Below are 23,479 nucleotides of genomic sequence, written 5' to 3' on the forward strand. Positions count from 1 at the left end.
ATCAACCTATCAAATGACTTATTGTCATTTTTATTTTTGTTTTTATCCACGGTAACCCCAAAAATTTTTTTCCTACTAGATTCATCATTATTTTCATAGGAATTGCTAAGAGTTCTTTTTTTTTTTTTTTTTTTGGTGGTCTTATGTGTCTTAGATATATTTCATTAGGGTTTGTTTGGAGTTGGAGTTTTTTGCTTTTAGCTTTGTAGAACTGATCTTTCAAAACAATATAGTAAGACCTGTTTTTCACTTTATGATTTGTGGCTTGATGGTCCTGCTTTATTTTTATTTATTTATTTTTTTAAATGTTTTATTTATTTCTAGGAGAGAGAGAGACAGCGTGAGCAGGGGAGGCTCAGAGAGAGAGGGAGTCACAGACTGAAACAGGCTCCAGGCTCTGAGCTGGCAGCCAGCACAGAGCCTGATGCGGGGCTCGAACCCAGAACCGCGAGATCATGACCTAAGCGAAAGTCGGACGCTTAACCGACTAAGCCACCCAGGCGCCCCTTGATGGTCCTGCTTTAAAAGTGTTCCTTCTCCAAGTATTTACAAATGTTTAACTATATTATGTGCTAGTACTTTTAAGGCTTCTTTACACACTTTACACATTTAAGTCTTCTGGAGTTCAATTTGGTATACACTGTTCATTAATTTTACTTCTTTCCAAATGATTGTTCAGTGCGTTGGCAGTATAGTAGTGAGCATAGCTGTCTTCCAAATGATGTTCAGTTATTCCAACTCTTTTCTCTCAAATTTAAAATGTAACCTTTACCTTATCCTAAATGCTTGTATATAATTGGGTTTGTTACTATTTGTTCCATTGTTCCATACATCTCTTCTGGAACTAATACCTCACCATTTTTTTTCTTTATTTGTAATGAAATCAAATGAATGCAAGGCGATTCTCTAAAATGCAAACATTTTAAAAGAGAAGTTTAATGGAAGGAAAAAATACTTGCTCAGTAGAAAAAAGACGCTAGGTAATTTGTTTTCATATCCTTCATTTCTTTACCGATTATCTTCTTAAAATTAACATGGTTTGAAAGCATAATAACTTTCCACATCCACTAATTAGTTCAGGGATTTTCAATATAAGGTATACTATGCTTGTTTACATCTTTATATTGCGAAAAATACAATGTTGGTAGAAGCATTAAGGCCTTCTAAGTAATTTATAACCATGGTGCTATAAAATAATTGGTCATTATTTACAAGGTGAACTTTATTACAAATATAGAGTAAATTAAAGTTTCAAAGTGAAAAGTCAAACTTGATTTCCTTCTCTATCAATATTTTTTAAAGAACATACAACATGACTTGGCAAACCCAGTATTTAATAGGATAGAGATAAATCAATAGGTCATTATTAAGGTAGCTTTAATGTACTTAGAAAAGCATATACTGAAGGTAAATGTGGCAGGTTAATAAAATGATTAAATACAATTAATCTTCTGGTTGCTAAGCAACCCAAGACAAAATATCTCATATTACCATTCATTCTGCAAAATAAAGCAATACCAAAACTCTCCAATCATCTTCTTACCTGTGGAGCTGCCTCCCTCCTCATCAGCAGCCCCAAGGAAGAAACAATCATCCACCTTTCCAGATGAGGACCTGTGTGGAAGGAGGCAGTGACAGGGGAAGAGGAATGGAAAACATACAGGTGGAACCAGCGAGCCGGCTGCCACATTAAGCTCTGGAGTGAATGGAGAGGAGACTTAGGAAGCTCTGCCTCGAGGGAGGCATGGCTGCTGAGGGTGACTAAAGTAGGGCCAGGCAAACTCTGGACACCAGTAGAAAAATGAAAACGAAGATACAGACATACAGACACACATACACGGCTCCTTAACTTCTTCATGATTAAAATCTAAAAATTAATTTTGGTAAAATTTCTGACAATCAAAATGAAAATAAATGATACTCATATATAGAAAAGCTTATTATAGTTTCAAACATTTTAAGTGTTCTGGAAAAATAATTAGAAAATCATTTACATACTCTAAAATGCATCATTGGCACCTAAATATTACTCTAAAGAGATAGTAACAGCAATACCAGGACAAAATGTAAGAAAGAGTAAATACATCACTATCCTATGAAATAAATGACAAAAAAAAAAAAAAGATTTAGTAGGACAGTAATTATGGCAGTTGCCACATTCAATCTTCGTTATCATTCTCGGTTAATTCAGGAGTCATCTCTCCTTTTTATATCAGATCAGAAAGTAAACTTTAAGAGGAAGAAAAAGCAGTAAGCCTTTAATCCACCTCTCCCATTTAATTTCTTTTAGAAATAATCTCTGGTGAAACACTTCTCCCCATCTCCTTTCACAATTTCTAACTTTATAACTTAAGATAGAAAAAAATTACATTTGCCACCATCCGTACCTCAAGGATGACAGACGCGATTGGCTGGAAAGGATTAACAATAATTGGTTCGGAGTCCAACTCAGCCAGGCTGCTGGTTCCATTGAGTTCCGCCTGCTCTCTTTCTCTTTGTTCTCTATTGTTTGAAGGAAAAGTTTTGGAATTCCTTATGAGAAAATGCTGAACCGTGTGTAAGAACATTTGTAATAGGTTTAATGCTGTTAAATTTAGTAAGTTAAACATCTGGATACGGCTTTGAATTACTAAGAGATTTTCAAAAATACTGATTTCTGATAATAGCCCCTTAGCCACATGTAAAGAGCAATCATCTGAACTTTTTATATGAAGTATGGTTAACTCACAATATTACATTAGCTTCACATCACTGTGACAAGTCTATACGTTATGCTATCCTCACAAGTATAGCTACTGTCACCATACAACACTATCATAATATTCTCTATGCTGTGCCTTTTATCACCATGAATTATTCATTTCATAACTGGAAGCCTGTACCTCCCACTCCTCTTCACCCATTTTGCCTGTCCACCCCCCTTTCCCTGGAAACCACCAGTTTGTTCTCTGTGTTTATGGGTCTGTTTCACTTTGTTTTTCATTTGCTTTTTAGATTCCACATATAAATGAAATCATATGGTATCTGTGTTTCTTTGATTTATTTCACTTAGCATAATAATAATACCCTCTAGATCCATCCATGTTGTTACAAATGCAAGATCTCATTCTTTTTTTATGGCTAATATTCCACTGTTAATTATTTGAATTAAAAAAAAGAGAAATGCTGACAAAAATAACATTCCCTGACTGACTTCTAAATGTCAGTGGTGCTTGTTAATTAATTTTCTATGCATCAAAAGTTTGTATTCATAGATTTGTTCATTCCTCTCCCAGACAGATGCTATCTTCTTCATTGATGTTAACAAATAAGTCCTCTTGTTAACACCCTTCTTCACGGCTGTGTCAAACTGTATGTCACATATGGACTAGATAACAACTGCTGCTCATAAAGAAACTATAAAACTAAATTGCTCTATGTCACTCAGATTAAATAAGTATTTCCACATGAGTTACTACTGAAACATTCACTATCTCTGTGATTTATACTTAATACTGCCCCACACATATGAAGAATAAGAAGTTTCTGTTTAAAACAAGTAGCTGAACGTACACCATAAGTGTAGTCAGCATCGGTAGGCATACAACTCTATACCACTGTCTATGTTCCCCTTGCCGTACCTTTCATCCTGAGACTTAGTCATTCCAGTAACTGGAAGCTGGTACCTCCCGTTCTCCTTCACTCATTCTGCCCCACTCTAAGCCCCTTCCCTTGGCATCAACGTGGTAAAACAGACATAACAAAGTTCCTATTTAACCGGCCAGGATTTTCAGTCTTGACAACTCACAACAAAGGACAACTCATAAAAAAAGTGAAGGGGGGAGGAAATTTCTACAAAGGAAGTCCTCTACAGAGGGACCCTAGTATGTTAATTTATAATATAATCTACAACTACACTATAAGTATGGTAACATGAATGCTCATTACTATGACATTTATTACGTTCTATTGTAGAAATATATATCCTTTCATTGTAAACCTAGGAAGCCAAGAGTTAGAGATTTGCAATTTATTACTTCTATGACTTTGGACTTATATCTAGATCTTTAAGCCTCAGCTTTCCCATAAATGTTTATAAAAATATCTACCAAGGGGCGCCTGGGTGGCTTAGTCGGTTAAGTGTCTGACTTTCGCTTAGGTCATGATCTCGCGGTTCGTGGGTTCGAGCCCCGCGTCGGGCTCTGTGCTGACTGCCAGCTCAGAGCCTGGAGCCTGTTTCAGAGTCTGTGTCTCCCTCTCTTTCTGACCCTCCCCTGCTCACGCTGTCTCTCTCTCTCTCTCTCTCCTAGAAATAAATAAAAAAAAAAAAATTAAAAAAAAAAAAATATCTACCTCATAGGGTTGTGCAGGCAAAGTGCTCAGTATGTGAAAGCACTCTGTAAATGAACACATCTACAGGATGGTAATGTTATTCTTTTATTAGTAAGCAGTTTCAGGTTATCTGATACTGACATACTATTTCAGATACTATTTCATATATTTCAGATATATCAACACCAGCATGTTTTACTGTTTTTCAAAAATATCTGAACCTTTAATTAAATAAAAAGTTTCTTTTTTAATAACTCTTCTCTAATGCCACTTTACTTTTAATTACAAACTTTTGCTGCTCAACAGGAGAGGCCTCAGACCAGAAGTGGTGTGGCTGGGAGAAAGGAGGAAAGAGGAACGGTTATCAGAAAGGCCACAACGTGTTAACATGATCTAGATTATCTTTATGGAAAAGGTAAAAACTTGAAAAAAAGTGACTAACATTAGACAACATTTTTTCCAACTCAATTTTTTTTTCTTGTTGTTTGTTTTCTTATTGGAAGAAAAGCAAAAGAGTCTTCAGAAAAGTGTGGTCATATATTTTATTTTTATAACAATATAAAAGGTATACTCCTATGGATGACTGGTTGTACCGAGCTTTATATCATGAAAATATACATGAGGATAAGAAACCAAAGATTCTCACATTTACTAAAATTAAACCTCACACTGGTATCAAGAGGGACCTAGATGAATAGTCTGCTCATATCACTCAGCACTTGGGGATGGAGAGTATTTCTGTTGAAATATTTCTTTCCTTTAGGTCCTATCTCTGAATTAAATGAAAGATACCAGAAATCAGAGGATTTCTTCAACAGTGTATGGAAGCATCACACAAAGGCATCACCAACGGCAGTTAGTGAGTTCTTGCCTACCAGACTACAACTCTGTTAAAGTACATGGAAGGCCAGTATTATTTAGGTATATGGAAGACAACTTTGTATCTTATAGAACTCACTGAAAAATCTTCTTCATTTCTCCCCTCCCCTACCATATAACAATCCAGAAAGAAGAATCACAGGATTAAGCACTAATCACATCTGAGTACTTTCTTCCAGCATTAAGATTATTATAAATGATTCTGTGGTAAAATTTATATAATTTTTTTTTTAATTCAGAGTTTGCTAAAGTCCATTTAAAAGTTTGCTTTCAAGCAACATATCTTAAAAATAATTTCAAAACATATTTTAAAATACTAAGACACTGCAATTTAATCTACTTTCTGACAAAAGTAGTGCTGAAGATCAGATTTTGCTTCAGCTGATACATCCACTAACCACTTACCTTCTATCTTTGCTTGACTAAAGAAGGCTTTTTTAATCTATTGACACACTGAGCCCAATAATTCTTTGTTGTGGGAGATGGTCCCATGTATCACAAGATATGTAGCAGCATCCTTGGCCTCTACCCACCAGATCCCAGTAGTAAGCACTCCACCTATCCCCAGCCATGACAAGTAAAAATGTCTCTAGACATTACCAAATGTCCTCTGAGGAACAAAATCACCCCAGGGATTGAGAACCACTACACTAATGGTAACCATTAAGAAATAAGAGATAAAACTATTCAAATTCTGGGAATTAATAAATACCTAAAGAATAAATTTAATTACTATAACACCAGTAGAAAAATCAGTACCCTATCACTCAAACTTCTGTATGGAAAGATCCACAGAAATAAAACATTTACCTAGTATCTTCCTTCATATAGCAAGGGGAAACCGAATAGACAAAACTATAAAATTATCCATAAAACTGTGGTGGTCTTGACTTTTCAAATGCATTGTGGTACATACCTTTCTTCTCGTAATTTCCGCACTCGTTCAGCCCTCTCTCGTTTCTCTTGTTCTTCAAGAGCACGTTGTTCTGTTGTGTCTCTTTGGATGCGTTCATTTAAGGCATCAAAGTCTCTTGCTATGATATGTAGTAGCCAGTAAAGGCCTTTTTTAATGGACTTGTCAATTTTCTTTCCATATCCCAAGACTGCTGAACAAGGTTCCTGAAAAACAGCAATTTATTTGACTTAAATATTAAAACTAAGAGTTCTCCACAAAAATTGTATAAACCATTAAGTGTAAATACTGGCAAATCAAAACTAATCCATTAATTATATGAAGCATCTGCTTATTTAACTTATAAAACACACCTTTGCAATGACAAGTAAACATTAGTATATATAATCTGATATGTTTTATGGATAATATCTGTAAACTGTGAGAGACACTATGACACAAGAAGTCGACAGTACCAATTATAATTTTAAACAAACTGATTGGAAGACAAAACTATACTACCAGAAGAAAAATACCTACTTACTAAAAACAGCAGAAAGTTTTAATTCCTTATACCAGCAGTAAACATCTTTTAAGATTGACAACCTAAAGGCCATCTTCTGAAACCGTTTGTCAACCTTTCTTAAGATTATAGGATAACTTTCCTGATATAATCTTTCAAAACTCATTATAACCTCTCCTATGCTTACACTTTATATTTATACTAGACCATTCTACAAAATTTTTTAATTTTTTTAACTTATTTTAGAGAGAGTGAGAGAGAGAGAGAGAGAATGAGCAAGTGGGGGAATGGGCAGAGAGAGAGAGAGGGACAAAGGACCTGGAGCAGGCTCTGTGCTGACAGCAGAGAGTCTGATATAGGCTCAAAATCACAAACTGTCAGATCACAAACTGAGCCAAAGTTAGACACTTAACTGAGCCAGCCAGGTGGCCCTCTACAAAATTTATAGCATGGCATGTTTGTATAACTTACAGGTCCTATCAGCAATATCTTAAACAAAAAGCAAATCTAAAATCTTGGAGATCATGAAAGATAGTTTATGGAAGTAACCACTAAATGGAAAAATAAATGTTACAGTATTAAATAATATTAACAGACAGGGAGAATGGGATTTCCTGGGTTAAAAAAAATTATTTTTGAGCACTAATAAATTATTTTGTTAGCTGCCTACAACCTAATCCCCTATCACCTCTACAAAAACAAGTTATTCTAAACATAGAGCAAAAAAAATCAGCAAAAACTTACTATTTGACATAGGCACTTGTGTTCATTGACCAATTTTTCCAGAGACAGGCATTCAATCACATCAGCTTCTCCTAATGCCCCTTCCTTGTCCTGTTTATTTGCCAACCTAGAGAGACATATATGAAGTAGTTTTATAGCAAATATGTAATCATAAAGCCACATAAAAATATTTTGATCATGGTCTTTAAAGGGAAATCAGGTAAACAGAAGTCTCAAGGAAACAAGCAATAGGTCAACAGTCCAACACCAAAACAAGCTACAAAGAGAAAAAAGAAGTAGACTGCTAGCTTCCGCAGCCTTCCACCATCAGTTACAGCTTTCACATCAATTATGTCCTTATCTTCTTAAAATACAAACTGCATCATGTTTTAAACACCCAGACATTCATTCTGAGTCTGTACTATTAGAGTTCATCTATATTCTCACGTGTGAATGTGTCCACATATATGTGCAACCTATTGGAGAGGTGGGGGCACTTTTAATTTACTTGGTAGAGCACTAGGCATAAAAAACATGATACTCAATTAGGAACAGATTGAGGAACAACAAAATGAAAAAAATGAGTTATTAAAAATAGGAATTACTACACAACAAAAGTTTGCCTATCAGATGGGATATGACACTGTCTTGGTCAGGGCTTGATAGACATTTCAGAGCCAAAATATGTGTTATTTAACAAATATATGGAATAATAAATCTAATTAACCCTTATCACCTATCTTTAAAAATTATCAACATTATGCCACTCTTGCTCATCTACAGGTCTTCTACTTTCCCTGCCCAGTCAAGTTACTTCACCCCAAAACTTAAAAATTAAAAAACATTACCACAATACCACTATCACACATAAAAGAAGTTAATATTCCACAATATTTTTTATAAAGTTATATCCAAATTCAGATCCAAACAAGATACACATTACAATGTATTCACTTAAATCTTCTTGAATCAATACCATTCCCAGTCCCAACACACCCACCCCTGCACCACCACCACCACCAACTCTTCCCTCCCATGACGTCAATTTGTAAAACAAAACAAGTCTTATTTCTATAGAATTTCCTGTGTTTAGGATTCAGCTAATATCCTCCTTATGAGGTCATTTTAACACGCATACCGGGTATTTCCTATATCTGTAATTAGATGCACATCTGTAGATGTAGTTAGATGTACTGGCTGGATGAGTTTCAAGTTGAAATTTTGACAAGCATATTTCATCGATAGTGCTAATAGGATACTTAGAAGCCATATTACATCCAGTTATACAACCTTTAGTGATATTATAATGGATCAGTGGATTTGGCTGGACTTAGCTTGATTCATCCCAAATAAAGTTCCCCACTAACCTTTCTTTCATGTAATGATTTTAACAGCTGTAATGACCTTTGCTTAATTTCATTATTTTATAAGAGCTTATAAAATGATTTTTCTAGTTCTATATTCCTTCTGAATTTACTAACTATATTTTGTCTAAAAAGTAAACTTTCATCAACAACTTGGTAATGCTTACTTAAATACAATTCAGATAAAAGTCAACATAAATGTTTGATCCTTTGCCTTCATTTCCCAGGTTTCCTAAAAATGAATTGGTGCCGGGGAGCTTGGGAGGCTCAGTCGGTTAAGCGTCTGACTTCAGCTCAGGTCATGATCTCGTGGTTCATGTGTTCAAGCCCCGCATCAGGCTCTGTGCTGACACAGCCTGTTTCAGATTCTGTGTCTCCCTCTCTTTCTGACCCTCCCCTGCTCGCGCCTTCTCTCTCTCTCAGAAATAAAAACATTAAAAAAATTTAAAAAGAATGAATTAGTGCCTTATCCACCTCCAAAGTTAATCAAGTTGCTTTCTTTGGTTTGGGAGTGAGTGGAGTTCATATCATTATGAACACATGGATTTTAGGGGTGCCTAGCTGGCTCAGTCAGAAGAGCATGTGACTCTTGATGTTGGGGTCCTGAGCTTGAGCCTACATGTTGGGTGTAGAGATTATTTAAATAACCTTAAACATACACGTATATGATAATGTGTTTCAACTTATTGTAGTCAGTGTTCTTTTTTGAGTCTCAGAGTTACCAATTTTTGGTCAGTGGGATTCCCCTTTGAAACAGCTCCTGGGTTCTTTTGGCACAACTCCAGTAGTCTTTGATAGCTTCTTTGCTTTCCCATAAGAAACAATGTCCCAGACCTGAAATCATCAGTTTCTCTTAGGTGCTCTGATTCCTTTCAGTAAGGAAGGAACTGGTATTTGGGGACTATGGACATTTATTGCTATTGACTTGCCATTGCTTCTAGACCCTTTCAGTGGATAGAGCTAGAAAAAATTTAAATCATATGATTTTTACATTTTAAATCGAATATTAATTAGCTTTTACTTAGCTTGATTTGTAGTTCTTTTTTCTTATGCTTAAAACTTCAGTTCCTAATAACACTGACATTAACTATTTACAATATAAAGGGTTTCAACATAACAATGCCAACAGTATTACTAAAAATACTGCTAAATGCAGATTAAGATCTCCTTGTGGTTATTTTTTGTCTCTAACAACATATCCCACAAAAGATGCATGGGTCAAAATACTGGTTTTTAAAATTACCTGAAATAATGCTTCTCTGTACGGCTATGCTACCATCTAGATATGCAGCCAGGTTCATTTGTTTCAGGCTTCTTTTGTTTTTTAGAGATAGTTTTATTATTTTAAGATTTAACTTAAAACGTTTACATGGTTCCAAATTCAAAACTGTAAAAACAAGGTACAATCAGAACTATTTTCCATCTCTGTCCCTTCCCTCTATTGCTTCCATTCTCCTCTAGGTAACTATTTTCATTAGTATCTAGTTCCACCTCCCATTGCTCCTTTTTGAACATATAAACACGTATATGGGGGAAATGGTATTTTAAAGTACACAATTTCGAGACTATTGAAACTCACCATTATTGATTAATAGTGAGGAGGAGTATTTGTGTGTATATCCACCTTTCCTTTTTTCGTCAAAAGCTACTACACTGTATACACTTATGCATCACCATGCTTTTTTTAAATTGTAAATTCTAAAATTACCCTAGAGCAGTATAAAGAAATCTTTTTTATTACTATATTCTTTATTAATGAGCAACAAAAAGGTCATTTATATGGATGTTTCATTTATTCAGCCAGGCCTACACGGAAGGACTTTTGTGTTGTTTCCAGTGATGTGTTTTCACAAAGAGTGCTGTGAAGAAGTGTGTGATGGAGTTATTTCTTATTTTGGGAACAGGTTCCAGGAAGTGGGACTACTAAATCAAAGAATAAATGCAATAGTTATTTTGATAGATATTATAGCAATTTTCTTCCTCTTACCCTCAAATCAAAACAACTTAGACAGGAAAAAAGGGGGAGTAAGAAAATTTAGCACTATGAGAGAAATTTCATTTCTAATACTTCCTTGTAAGTATTTCACTCTGGTAAAAGTTAATTTTCAATTGTTATACTGTATATTATAAACAGTATCACATATTGCTGCACAACTTTAGTTTTTCTATACTGAAAATACTTTATTATGAAAGTAGCAAGTACAAGTAAATAGAAAAATGAGGTGGAAGGTTTAAAGATGAGCTCTTTTCTGGCTTTTATGGTTCTGAGATTCAATGATCTCATGAGTTAAGCCCTTGGGATTTCCTAAAATAAAGTGAATTCAAAATAAAGTAGAATTCAATCATCTTAAAGTAAATGGAACAAAAAGGCTTTACCCCAGGCTTGTTTCCATTCCTATTTATTCCAAATTCTGTATATTTAGCAAGTTTTGATACCTAAAGAAAACAAAGTAACATCTATTTAAATACAAACCACCTTTTCTGTGAGTAATAGATTTTATACATAATACAAGATTGGAATTACAGAGCCTGTGCCAAATGCTCTATGTAGGCAGTTTAACAAGGACTTCCTGTTACAAGCCAGCTCCAATGAAAATGATCTTCCTTTAATCTAAAGAATAGGCGGCTAACAGGCAAAACCGGATTCTCCAGGTGTGAAGTAAGCAATTTGTTCTTCTCATTTGATACTAACAGCAAAAGGACAACTTTATATCTAACTTATTTGACTTCAGTATTCAGCTTTCAATTACGTTAACTATATGAAAACCATACAAAAATGAGCCTGTGAACTATAAGATAGAGGCTTAAATAATTTGAAACGTTACAAGTAATTCAGCTGTTCTCTCAAGGGCAGGACTCCAACACTGCAGGTGGAAAAGCAACAAAAAGAACAAGACAAAGGTAAATAAAACTACTTTTTTGTACTTTTCAATGCAAGCCATCCTTGGACTGAAGTGTGTGATATTTAAAAACAGCTCAACAGATAATTAAAGTTACTGGTTTGCTCAGATTTCGACCAGGTAACTGACCTGTTCATTTACACTGCTATATCTTGAATAAGGTTTGGGTTTAGAGCTCTTAGAAATAAACCAGTATAATAAAAATAAACTTTTTCTTGTAATTTTCTTTAAAAAATAACTTCTCATTTTAGAAACACTAGAACATCAGATCCTCTAAAGCTTAAAATGTTTTCTTTTGTAGACAGACTATAATTGTGAAAAGAAGCTTATGCCCAAATGCATATACACATTGACACACATAATAATATTTGAAAAGTTAAGATAATTTTCTGTCAGATCTTAATTACCTCATTGTTGTTTCTGAAAGTCTTTTATATTGGAAGAAATTAGAAAATACTTTTGTTGTAAAAGCACTCAGTAAAAATATCAAAGTACTCAGATTTTTAAAGTTTCAATATATTGAAAGTACCTAAATTATAAAACTTAATATAAATATGTTTGATTTGATGGTTCTAAAACTTAAGTCAGTACTGTTTAAATGCAACATATATATAGGTAGGTCTGATACATTCAGAATTAAGTAATATATAAAAGCTTTACCAAAACCTATTTTATTTTTTTATATTTCTTCAAAGTTATTTTATAATTCCTACCATGTTAGATCTTAATAAAGAGCCCATTTTCAATCAAAATAATAATGACTTTTAATAAGTGTTTTAAGGGTGGATTTGAAAGTTGGCTATGCTATATGTAAAACACATTATCTCCATGGCTATGAAGTTTTAAATTTAACATAAAAATTATTTCATGTATATACAGCTTAATGACATAAGTGAGAGTTCAAAATTATACCAGAGTCTTAAATAGTTAAACAAAAATGGTCTTATTGTTACATTAGGCAAGGTAATTTAACAATTTATTTACAACAAATAAGTAGAATAAAAGATCGCTGAAAAACTGCTTTACAAAAAGATATCAGATAATTTAAGCTCTGAGAGAATATATGCAATTTGCAATATTTTGTTTTTAGTTTGCTTTCCATATTTAAGTAGCCAAAAAGGGGAGTTTTCCAGGAACAGCTGTTTTCACTCTGAAGGAAGAAAATGTTGTAAGTTGTCCTCATATATAAAAGCAAAAGAATACTCCATTTCGTGTTGGATAAAAACTGGTTACATTTATTAAAATATTATATTGAATACAGTAACTACAGAAAGAAATTTCTTACTAAAAGAAATCTCTAAATCTGTAAATGTCTATCCCGGGGCATGTTTCTTAAAGCTTTAGGTAATTTTTATTCATATTTCTGTTTCTGGGAACACTCCCCGTTTATAATAGGGTGGAGAAACTTTTGAGTCATACAAGGTTTACTTTTCTATTTCCCAGAACAAATTGTCAAAGTGGATTACCATATTTATAAATTAGTCTTCTAAATGTCTTTTTGCAAATATCCGTTTACATCAAAGATAAGTCACAATTTAAAACTGTATAGCAACACAGTAAGCTAAACATACTGACAGAGGAGTCATTATTTGGATAGAAATCCTCCAACATGAAGAAAAATAAATTTAAGGTACAGAAAGATTATATATAATGGTACTCTCATCAATTTCATGCAGCCTAAGCAATTACACTTTATGGCTTCATGACCTCTGTCTCTTCCAACTTTCAAATTCTAATATGCTTAGAAGTCTGACTTTACCTAATTTCTAATATGAAGTTGTAAGATTAACAGGTTAAACTGTAAATAGTTATGCATGTACTCATGAGCACGTAACTACTAGAAAATGCAGTTTATATATAACATGTAAGTACACCTGAGTACATACATTAAGTCAATTTTTGGACAGATTAAGAAGAATTTAAGGAACATTCTGAACTATGTTAACTCTGTAAAGATAATCACCTGAGACTTTCAGTCAAGATATACAGATATTCCTCCCTCTTGCTACAAACATAGAAGAATGGGGCCCCTGGGTGGCTCAGTTGGTTAAGCTTTCAGTTCATGATTTCAACTCACATGATTTGTGAGATGGAGCCCCATGTCAGCCTCTGCACTAACAGTGCAGAGCCTGCTTGGGATTCTTTCTCTCCCCCTCTCTGTCTCTGTCTCTTGTTCTCAAAATAAATAAAACACATTAAAAAAAAAAACCCATATAGATGTGTTTGATGTAATCTTAAGGGAAAAAACACAAAATTTAAAATTACATAATTACATTTGAAGTAAGAAAGGGAAATTTCCAGATGCTAGAATTGAAGAGGCAACACACTCAGAGCCAAAATGGAAAGCAGGAATTAAAGCTAACTCCATGCAAATACTTTACCTTAGAGGCTGGGGTTTCGAATTTGTGCATAATAGGGGACTAAAACTGAGCTTCCTAAAGTAGTAAACTAGAAAAAAATAGAATATAGTTAATATACATATACAGGAAAATCTCTGTTGGATTTAATTCCAGGATTACAACAGGAAGTGAGGTATTCACTGAGGCTATCCACCAGGAAAAAAAAAAAAATCAGAGCCATATGTATTACCTGAGCTATAGAAATCTCTAGAGAAAAATCAAGTCCATATTTATACTATCAGGGCTAAGGAGGGCAAACTCCAGGGGGTGCTAGGAGTGCCAAACACAAAAAAATGGGTTAAAAATATATCCGTAATGCAGAGCACTCAGGGCATCCTTGTATCATATAATTACCTACTGAAGATAAACTACTGACAAAGATCACAAAATACCTTGCCCACTACCAGAAGAAACAGTCTGTGGCCACAACAAACAAAGGAATTTATTCCTAAGAAACCAGAAATAATCTAATAATTTAAAGTATCTTTAACACAAATATACTTTAAATGTTCAAAAGAAATACGCTATCACTCAAAAACATAAAACAAAACATTAAAAAGCAAAGACAGAAAAACATTGGGTCCATAAATGAAGATGAACACAGTATAAACTGTATCACTGCTTTTATATAAACATTATCTACTATAATACACATGCCATGATAATACAGCACTGAAAGGAAATCTGTTTTTCCTTTAATATCAGTAACATATTGAGATCTACAGAAAAAAAAGATTTGAAATATTTACTTGTGTTTTTCTCTGGTAAAATTATTAACATTAATGAATAGAAAATACTACAAATATATTTTAAAGGATTTCTTGAAGTATGTTTAATTCAAATATTAAAATATAGTATGCCAGGGAACTGTTCTTTCAAGAACAGAAACCCAGAAAAAGACAACCTTTACAAGGGTGAGTGTCAAATGTGTTGGTTTCCAAAATCAGTGACAGTAAAATTTACTTTTCCAAAATCACTTTACAAAGGCATACTGTGTTACAACAGCAATCTGAAATATTCTATTCTTTAAAACATTTTTTCAAACTATGATGCATGAGGAAAAGGCTTATGATGGCACCATTTATTTCTAAATAAAAAAAAAAAATCTATCCAGCCACAAAAATGTTGGAGGGGGTAGTTTCAGGATTTGTTCTAAACCATGCAACCAAGGAGAAAGTGGGGGACCCTGCAGTTCTTGAGAACTGTGAAATTTAAGCATTGCCAAAAACTACTTAGCCATATGTAAGCATTAAACAGGACTTAATTCTCATGAATATAAATTTGAGAATCTCTTTTGGTTTGGTCCCTACCATCCCCTTTCTAATCTGACTGTCTAATACTCAGTCTTTTCTTTTTCTCATATTATCAAGAATAAAAGTCAGGGTTTTTTTTTCCAAAAATAAAGTGCAAAAAACAGTATAACTATATACAGCATAGTATATGTATTGTAGCTGTAAGAATTCATAGTAACAGGTTAGTAGAAAACAGAAATCTGTGTACATATATAGAAATGAAGTATTGCTCACTTCCTAATCTATCTTGTCTCAGCCTATGACCATGAGCTAAAATAAAATATAAGAATCCTTATCTCTACATGCTACGAAGGATAGGTTTCAAAGTTTCTTGGAGACTATCTATAACATAAGTCTATGAGATAGAATTAAATCTTTTTCCTCTCCTAAACTGTAAAGTGCTTAATTTGGTATAATTATACTAAAGGTTATAATAAAAGTTTGATACAGATCAACTTCATTTAGGGTGTATTTCACTAGGACAACCCATTGCTAGTCACTATAGAATGCGGAAAACGAACAGATCTGCAATCAGGTAGGCCTGTATGTGAATGAGGCTCTGCCAATTTTTAGTTATATGGCCTCCAGCAAGTCACTTTACGTTTCAGACACTAAGAAAGTTAGCATTCAAATAAGCGGAATTTTAAAGAAAATAGAAAAGATAAAGCTTTTTTAAAAAATTAGGACCCTCCTTACCCCCCCCCCAAATCCTAAATACATCAATTTCTAGATTGAAAAGTCACTTAACTTACAGCAAATAAATGCAAAAAGATGTACCCCAAGTCATGTTAGTGTGAAATTTCAGAACACTGAGAATAAAAAGAAAAAGGCCAGGACATTCATGGAAGGAAGGGGTAAAAAAAGATCCTATTTAAACTGCCAGGAATTCTACAGCAGATTTTTTTTTTAAATATTTTTATTTATTTCTAGGAGAGAGAGAGAGAGATAGACAGAGTGAGCAGGGGAGGGTCAGAGAGAGGGAGACACAGACTGAAACAGGCTCCAGGCTCTGAGCTGGCAGTCAGCACAGAACCCGATGCGGGGCTCGAACCCACGAACCGCGAGATCATGACCTAAGCGAAAGTCGGACGCTTAACCGACTAAGCCACCCAGGCGCCCCCAGTCTACAGCAGATTTCTTAAGGGCAACAAAGAATGTTGGATAAAAATGCAGCAAGGTTTTCAAAATTCTATGGGAATATAATTTCCAAGTAAGAATTATATCTGCAGAAAAATCTATCATTCGGGTATTAAGGATAGAAATATAAGTGATAATCACATTTATGTTTTAAAAGGAAACTACGGTATGCCCCCAAATCAAGGGAATAAACCAAGAATAGAGATGAAGAACTAGGAATCGGGGGAGATAATACACAAGAAACGAGAAAAATATCCAAACATAGCAGCTGTGTGGTAAATCAGGTCATACTAGAGGATTTTAAGAAAGAAGCCTCAGAAGATGGAATAACAAAATGAAATAAAAGAAAATATATTTGAATATATTAAGAGGATAGTTTCAGTTCAAGTGGTGAGTTTTGAATGAAGTAGTAAGGCAATACACAAAATTAAGCCACTGAAAACCTGAGGTAATTAGTATTTTCAAGAGAAATATAAAAGTTACAGGGTTCTTTTTTCTTAATAGTTTATTGTCAAGTTAGGTTCCATATAACACCTAGTGTTCATCCCAACAAGTGTCCTCCTCCATGCCCATCACCCCCCTTCCCCTCTCCCCCATCCCCATCAGTCCTCAGTTTGTTCTCAGTATTTAAGAGTCTCTTATAGTTTGCCACCCTCCCTCTCTTTAACTATGTTTTCCACTTCCCCTCCCCTATGGTCCTCAGTTAAGTTTCTCCTGTTCCACATATGAGTGAAAACATATGGTATCTGTCCTTCTCTGCCTGATTTATTTCACTTAGCATAACAACCCTGAGTTCCATCCACGTTGTTACAAATGGCCGGATTTCATTCTTTCTCATTGCCATGTAATATTCCACTGTATAGATAAACCACATCTTGATCCATTCGTCAGTTGTGGACATATAAGCTCTTTCCATGATTTGGCTATTGTTGAAAGTGCTGCTATGAACATTGGGATACAAGTGCCCCTATGCATCAGCACTCCTGTATCCCTCGGGTAAATTCCTAGCAGTGCTATTGCTGGGCCATAGGGGAGTTCTACTGTTAATTTTTTGAGGAACCTCCACACTGTTTTCCAGAGGGGCTGTACCAGAGGGGTTTACATTCTCACCAACAGTGTAGGAGGGAGCCTATTTCTCCACATCCTCGCCAGCTTCTATAATCTCCTGATTTGTTCATTTTAGCCACTCTGACTGGCGTGAGGTGGTATCTCAGTGTGGTTTTGACTTGTATTTCCCTGATGATGAGTGATGTTGAGCATCGTTTCATGTGTCTGTTGGCCATCGGATGTCCTCTTTGGAGAAGTGTCTATTCATCTTCTGTCCATTTCTTCACTGGATTATTTGCTCTTCAGGTGTGGAGTTTGGTGAGTTCTTATAGATTTTGGATACTAGCCTTTTATCTGATATGTTATTTGCAACTATCTTTTCCCATTCCGTTGGTTGCCTATTAGTTTTGCTGACTGTTTCTTTTGCTGTTCAGAAGCCTTTTATCTGGATGAAATCTCAATAGTTAATTTTTGCTCTTGATTCCCTTGCTTTTGGAGATGTGTCGAGTAAGAAATTACTGTGGCTGAGGTCAAGGAGGTTGTTTCCTGCTTTCTCCTCTAGGGTTTTGATGGTTCCCTGTCTCACATTCATTTTGAGTTCATTTTTGTGTATGGTGTAAGAAAGTCATCTAGTTTCATTCTTCTGCATGTTGCTGTCCAGTTCTCCCAGCACCATCTGTTAAAGAGGCTGTCTTTTTTCCATTGGATACTCTTTGCTGCTTTATCAAAGATTAATTGGCCATATGTTTGTGGGTCCAATTCTGGGTTCTCTATTCTATGTCATTGGTCTATGTCTGTTTTTGTGCCAATACTATACTCTCTTGATGATCACAGCTTTATAGTAGAGGCTAAAGTCTGGGGTGGTGATGCCTCATATTTTGGTTTTCTTCTTCAATATTACTTTGGCTATTCAGGGTCTTTTGTGGTTCCATACAAATTTTAGGATTGTTTTTTCTAGCTTTGAGAAGAATGATAGTGTAATTTTGATTGGGATTGCATTGAATGTATAGATTACTTTGGGTAGTAATGACATTTTAACAATATTTATTCCTCTCATCCATGAGCATGAATGTTTTCCTTTTTTTGTGTGTCTTCTTGAATTTCCTTCATAAGTTTTCTATAGTTCTCAGCATACAAATCTTTTATATCTTTGGTTAGGTTTACTCCTAGGTATTTTACGGTATTTGGTGCAATAAAGTCACAGGGTTCTTGATCTGTGCGATGGTTAAATGGACGTGTTCACTTTATGAAAAATCATCAAACTAAACATTTTTATTTGGGGCATTTTCTGTATATGTGCAAATACTTCAACAAAAAGCTTTCTTAAAGTGAAAACACACATCTCCTACACTTATCCTAGATAAGGCCTAGAACAATGAAAAAATTATCTGAGAAAGGAAATACAGCCATAGTACCTTATGTGACTCTGGTATATGTAATATTTGGGTAGTCATAATAATGTAAACACAGAATACTAACCAAAAGTTGTGATATAACTATATTGAGAGGGAAAAATTGAGGGAAAGCTGGGGGTATAATGTGGTTAAACTATATCTTTCATAGCAGAGATACAATATAATATTTAAAACTGAAAAAGCAGAAATGCCTATGGAAGTAAATGACCTACCTAGAAATAGAGAGTTTAAAAGTTACATACAGCTAAGGAGCTAGAAATAACTGCCTTTGAGAATGGGAAAGTGGAAATCAAGTGTGGTGGGGCAGGCAAGGGTCAGCTATATATCTTTACATGTATTGAAGTGATTTGACTTCCTAAATTGTCTGTATGTGCTAATTTGAGGGGAAAAATCATATTTAAAAAGTCAATTTAAAAACGAAAAAGTCTACAGCTATACCAAAAATGACTTGACATCTTAAACACTAAGGGGAGGAGTTTATTGTCAGCATTAATAAGGTAATACCAGAGAAAGCATATAGATAAGGAAGTAATAACACTAAACCAAACAAAGAACAGTAGGGAGCTATTCAAGAGAAGTCATTAAGTAACTGACTTTATCATCAACCTCCCTCTACACCACAAAAAGAGGTTAGTCTTTATCAGAAATATATAGCAAATTACGGGTGGTAATTCTGCTTTCACAAAGTTGCCACATGAGACAAAGTTTCTACAATAAATTCCCAATGTTTCTGAGTGCTTCTAAATATCTGCACCAGCATAATCATCACACATTTAATAAAATACTGAATACAAAAGAGCATATAGATGATCCCAGCTTTATGTAATATATATATTCTGGGAAATTTATATTATACATCTCACACTGGAAAAAGCAGTGGTCTAGAAGCCAGGAAATCTTGCATTATTTAACACATTACTACTATTAGCAAATTCTGGGTAAGACATTTAACTTTTTTGATTCTCAATCTTCCCATAAGAAAAATGTGACAATTGATTAGTTAACTCATGAGGTTTCTTTCTGGAATCCCAATCATTGCCTTGGCGCTCCATTTCCTACAGCCTGAGTAGATTCCCATGGCTCTTCATCTTCTCAACAGTTCTCATGGCTCAAATACCACCTTAGAGAAGATTTGTTTAATTGATCTATCAAGATCTAAAATTGTCTCATTTATCTGTTTAATTGTATATTGCCCATCTCCTGTCAGAGAGTAAATTATTCCAGGACAGGTACTATTAAATAAATACTACCGTATTTAAAACTTTGCATATAGTAAGCCTCAACAATTATTTGAAAAAATGTCAGTCCTTTAAAACCAAAGGAATATTATTTGGAAATGGTTTAACTTTTTGTGCAATACAGGCCTCATTTCCACATCAATTGGGTCATCAATCAAGAATCTTGAACGTCTCCAGTGACAGCAAGCTTATTAACTCATGAAGCAGTTCACTCCATCTTGGGACAACCCCACTTATTTGAAAAGTCTTCTTTACACTAAATCAAACCTCTGTTCATGTAATTTCCACCCAGGTCTCTTGGACTAATGCCAAGAAAGTCTGAACCCTCTTATATATTCAGACTTAGGCATTTCAGAAAACATATGCAGATACTCCCTACAACTCTGTCATAGGACAAGTATTTCCATTCTTTTCAATAATTCTCCCTGTCTTGTCTCCCTGAGATTGTCACCCAATCTCATCCTTTCCATGATAGTTTGGAAATACCCAATTTTTGAATTTTTATCTACAAACATCAGAACTTAACACAGTACTTCTCTCATTTGCTTTGACTAGCATAAAGTCAGTGGAACAAATATCTTAGTCAATCTAGACATGACAATATTATTCATAAAAGCATAATTATTCTGATATAAAGCTCATAATCAACTAAAACTTCCAGTTATTTTCATCAGCACTGCTATGAACATAGGATCTTCCATTTTATAGATATAAATGTACTTTCTAAACAATTAGTTGCAATATTTTGCATCTGTTCTGGTTAAACATATTTTTTTTTAACTTTTAGTACAGTGTTCTATGCTATTTTAATCTTTGAATCCCAACACTGTACTTGAAGATCTCTCCAAATTCTGTGTCATCAACATAATTGATAAGTATGCCTTCTGTGACAACACCCAAATCATTGATGAAATATTTGCATAAACAGTATCAACCACTTATGTCCCATAGCATAACAGCATAACATTAGCAATACTGGCTGATTTTTTTTTTTCTGGCTTATACTGATATTATGTGTGGTTCAATGAACTATTTGTAACTCCCCCAACAGCTTCTTATCTGCAAAAATATCATGAAAAGCATTATTAAATGCCCTTCTAAAGCCAAGATGTTCTATGAAAATAAAGCATTTTATTAACATAGATTGTCTTTTTAAATATATTTTTGCTCTTATTTAAATTCTAGTTAGATAACACACACACACACACACACACACACACACACACACACTTCCGTAATTTGGAAGTAAATAATACTGTTATAAGCATAGGACAGTATGTATCCCTTTGAATTATTATTTTAGTATTTATATATTTATAAATATATATATTTATATATATTTTATTCAGTATACTTCATTTATAAAGTATATATTTATAAATATATAAATATATATAAATTATATATGCATACGTGTGTGTATGCATATACATATGTACATATATATATAAATTAAATACACCAAATTTAATCCTGTGGATTACCACAGGATATGTCAATACTATCAGCACTCCAAAATAAGATTTTATATATTCTCATTTCTGAAACAATAACACTTAACATGAATTGACAGAAATTTTGTTCTAAGTCTGGGTATCTTTGCAAAGGAATGCTAAGAATAAGAAGAAATCAACATAATGAAACCAAGAATATGCTTTCATAGTATACAATGGATAAAAAAACAATGCTATGTTAAATGTGTTAATCTAGAAGTGTGATTAACAATCAATCGGAAATTATAAAGTAAATCCAACAGTATCTATATTGCTTCCATCTTTCCTATGGAATCTGCCCTGTCACTGTAATGCATATCTAGTAAATTATAGAGACCAAATTAAGTGGGAACAGTATCTTTAGTAATAAGGGCATTTTCAAAGTACACTTTTACTCCTAAAAGTTGAAGATATGGTCAAATCTTCCATTTTAAGATATATCCTCCAGTTGCACAAAAATCTATTAAGTGGCAGTATCATGAGACAGAACTACTTATTTTGGGGTAATTGTATCTTTATCACTGCTTTCTCAGCTATTTCACCCAACTGAACAGGACTCACAGTAGGCCCATAGGATATGCAGTATCTTATAAATTATTTTACGTTACTTTTCCTATTCAGTTATCTTTATGAGGAAATGCTTATTGATTTTTCTAATTTTTCAAACTCTTTTCAGAAAACTAGGAGGATTTTTCCTGAGAGACAAACATTAGCTATGTGAAGCCAATTGCTACTGAGAGAAAATGCCAAACTTTTCTTTGTTCAACACAATCATTTTTGCTTCTTAAAAGGAAACGGAAGATGAAAGACCGACTTCAAGAACTAAAGCAACGAACAAAGGAAATCGAACTCTCTAGAGACAGGCATGTGGTGGCTACAGAAGCAGAAGAACAAGGGGTGTTTTTGCAGCAAGCTGTTATTTATGAAAGAGAGCCGGTAGCTGAGAGACATTTACATGAGATCCAAAAGCTACAGGAGAGTATTAACAATTTGACAGATGATGTTCAAAAATTTGGGCAGCAACAGAGAAGTCTGGTGGCTTCAATGAGAAGGTTTAGTCTACTTAAGAGAGAGTCTAGCATTACAAAGGAGATAAAAATACAAGCAGAACACATTAACAGAGGTTTGGATGATTTAGTAAAACAAGTTAAAAAGTCAGAGGCTGAAAATGGTCCATCATCAGTGGTGACAAGGATACTTAAATCTCAGCATGCTGCTATATTCCGCCAATTTCAGCAAACAATGTTTACATACAATGACACATTAGCAGCAAAGCAAGAGAAGTGCAAGACATTTATTTTCCGTCAGCTTGAAGTTGCTGGAAAAGAAGTGCCTGAAGAAGAAGTAAATGATATGCTCTATCAAGGCAAATGGGAAGTTTTTAATGAAAGCTTACTTACAGAAATCACTATCACTAAAGCACAGCTCTCAGAGATAGAACAAAGACACAAGGAACTTGTTAACCTGGAGAACCAAATAAAGGATTTAAGGGACCTTTTCATTCAGATATCTCTTTTAGTAGAGGAACAAGGAGAAAGCATCAACAATATTGAAATGATAGTGAATGGTACAAAAGAATATGTTACCACTACTAAAGAGAAATTTGGATTGGCTGTAAAATACAAAAAAAGAAATCCTTGTAAGGTATTGTGCTGTTGGTGTTGTCCATGCTGTGGCTCAAAATAAAGAAACTATTTCAGCCATTTTTTCAAGTTTTAGAATGAAGGATCTCCCGTATTTCAGCGTCTTTCTTCATTTTACAGATCCATTCACATACCTTCATCGTATCTGTAGCCCTTATCTGCTAGAAGAACAGAAACTTCTGCAGTCAGGGACAAAACAAGTCATTTATTAAACCAAAAACAG

At 34.2% G+C, this 23,479-nt stretch overlaps 2 protein-coding genes across 6 annotated transcripts in view; one reads left to right on the forward strand and one right to left on the reverse strand.

The window, feature by feature from the left end:
* The window catches only part of ARL13B (ADP ribosylation factor like GTPase 13B), a 69,844-nt gene that overhangs the window by 14,908 nt on the left and 31,457 nt on the right, over positions 1-23,479 (reverse strand). For all 5 annotated transcript variants that reach the window (XM_039256386.1, XM_039256384.1, XM_039256383.1 and 2 more), the window contains exons 4-6: positions 7,350-7,455; positions 6,107-6,309; positions 2,388-2,502 (exon numbers count right to left, since the gene is read on the reverse strand). In XM_039256386.1, the coding sequence (XP_039112317.1) occupies positions 2,388-2,502; positions 6,107-6,309; positions 7,350-7,455 (424 nt within the window). The remainder of the gene's footprint in view (positions 1-2,387; positions 2,503-6,106; positions 6,310-7,349; positions 7,456-23,479) is intronic.
* On the forward strand, positions 22,415-23,299 carry STX19 (syntaxin 19). Its single transcript, XM_039256388.1, has one exon. The coding sequence runs from the start codon at positions 22,415-22,417 to the stop codon at positions 23,297-23,299; it is 885 nt and encodes a 294-aa protein (XP_039112319.1).

This window comes from Hyaena hyaena, unplaced genomic scaffold, assembly GCF_003009895.1.
Source record: "Hyaena hyaena isolate Hyena2069 unplaced genomic scaffold, ASM300989v1 scaffold_570, whole genome shotgun sequence".
NCBI classification, from domain to species: domain Eukaryota; kingdom Metazoa; phylum Chordata; class Mammalia; order Carnivora; family Hyaenidae; genus Hyaena; species Hyaena hyaena.

Bases quoted from the DNA above. Each gene is read 5' to 3' on its own strand.
- STX19 (XM_039256388.1), top strand. From the start codon at position 22,415: ATGAAAGACCGACTTCAAGAACTAAAGCAACGAACAAAGGAAATCGAA.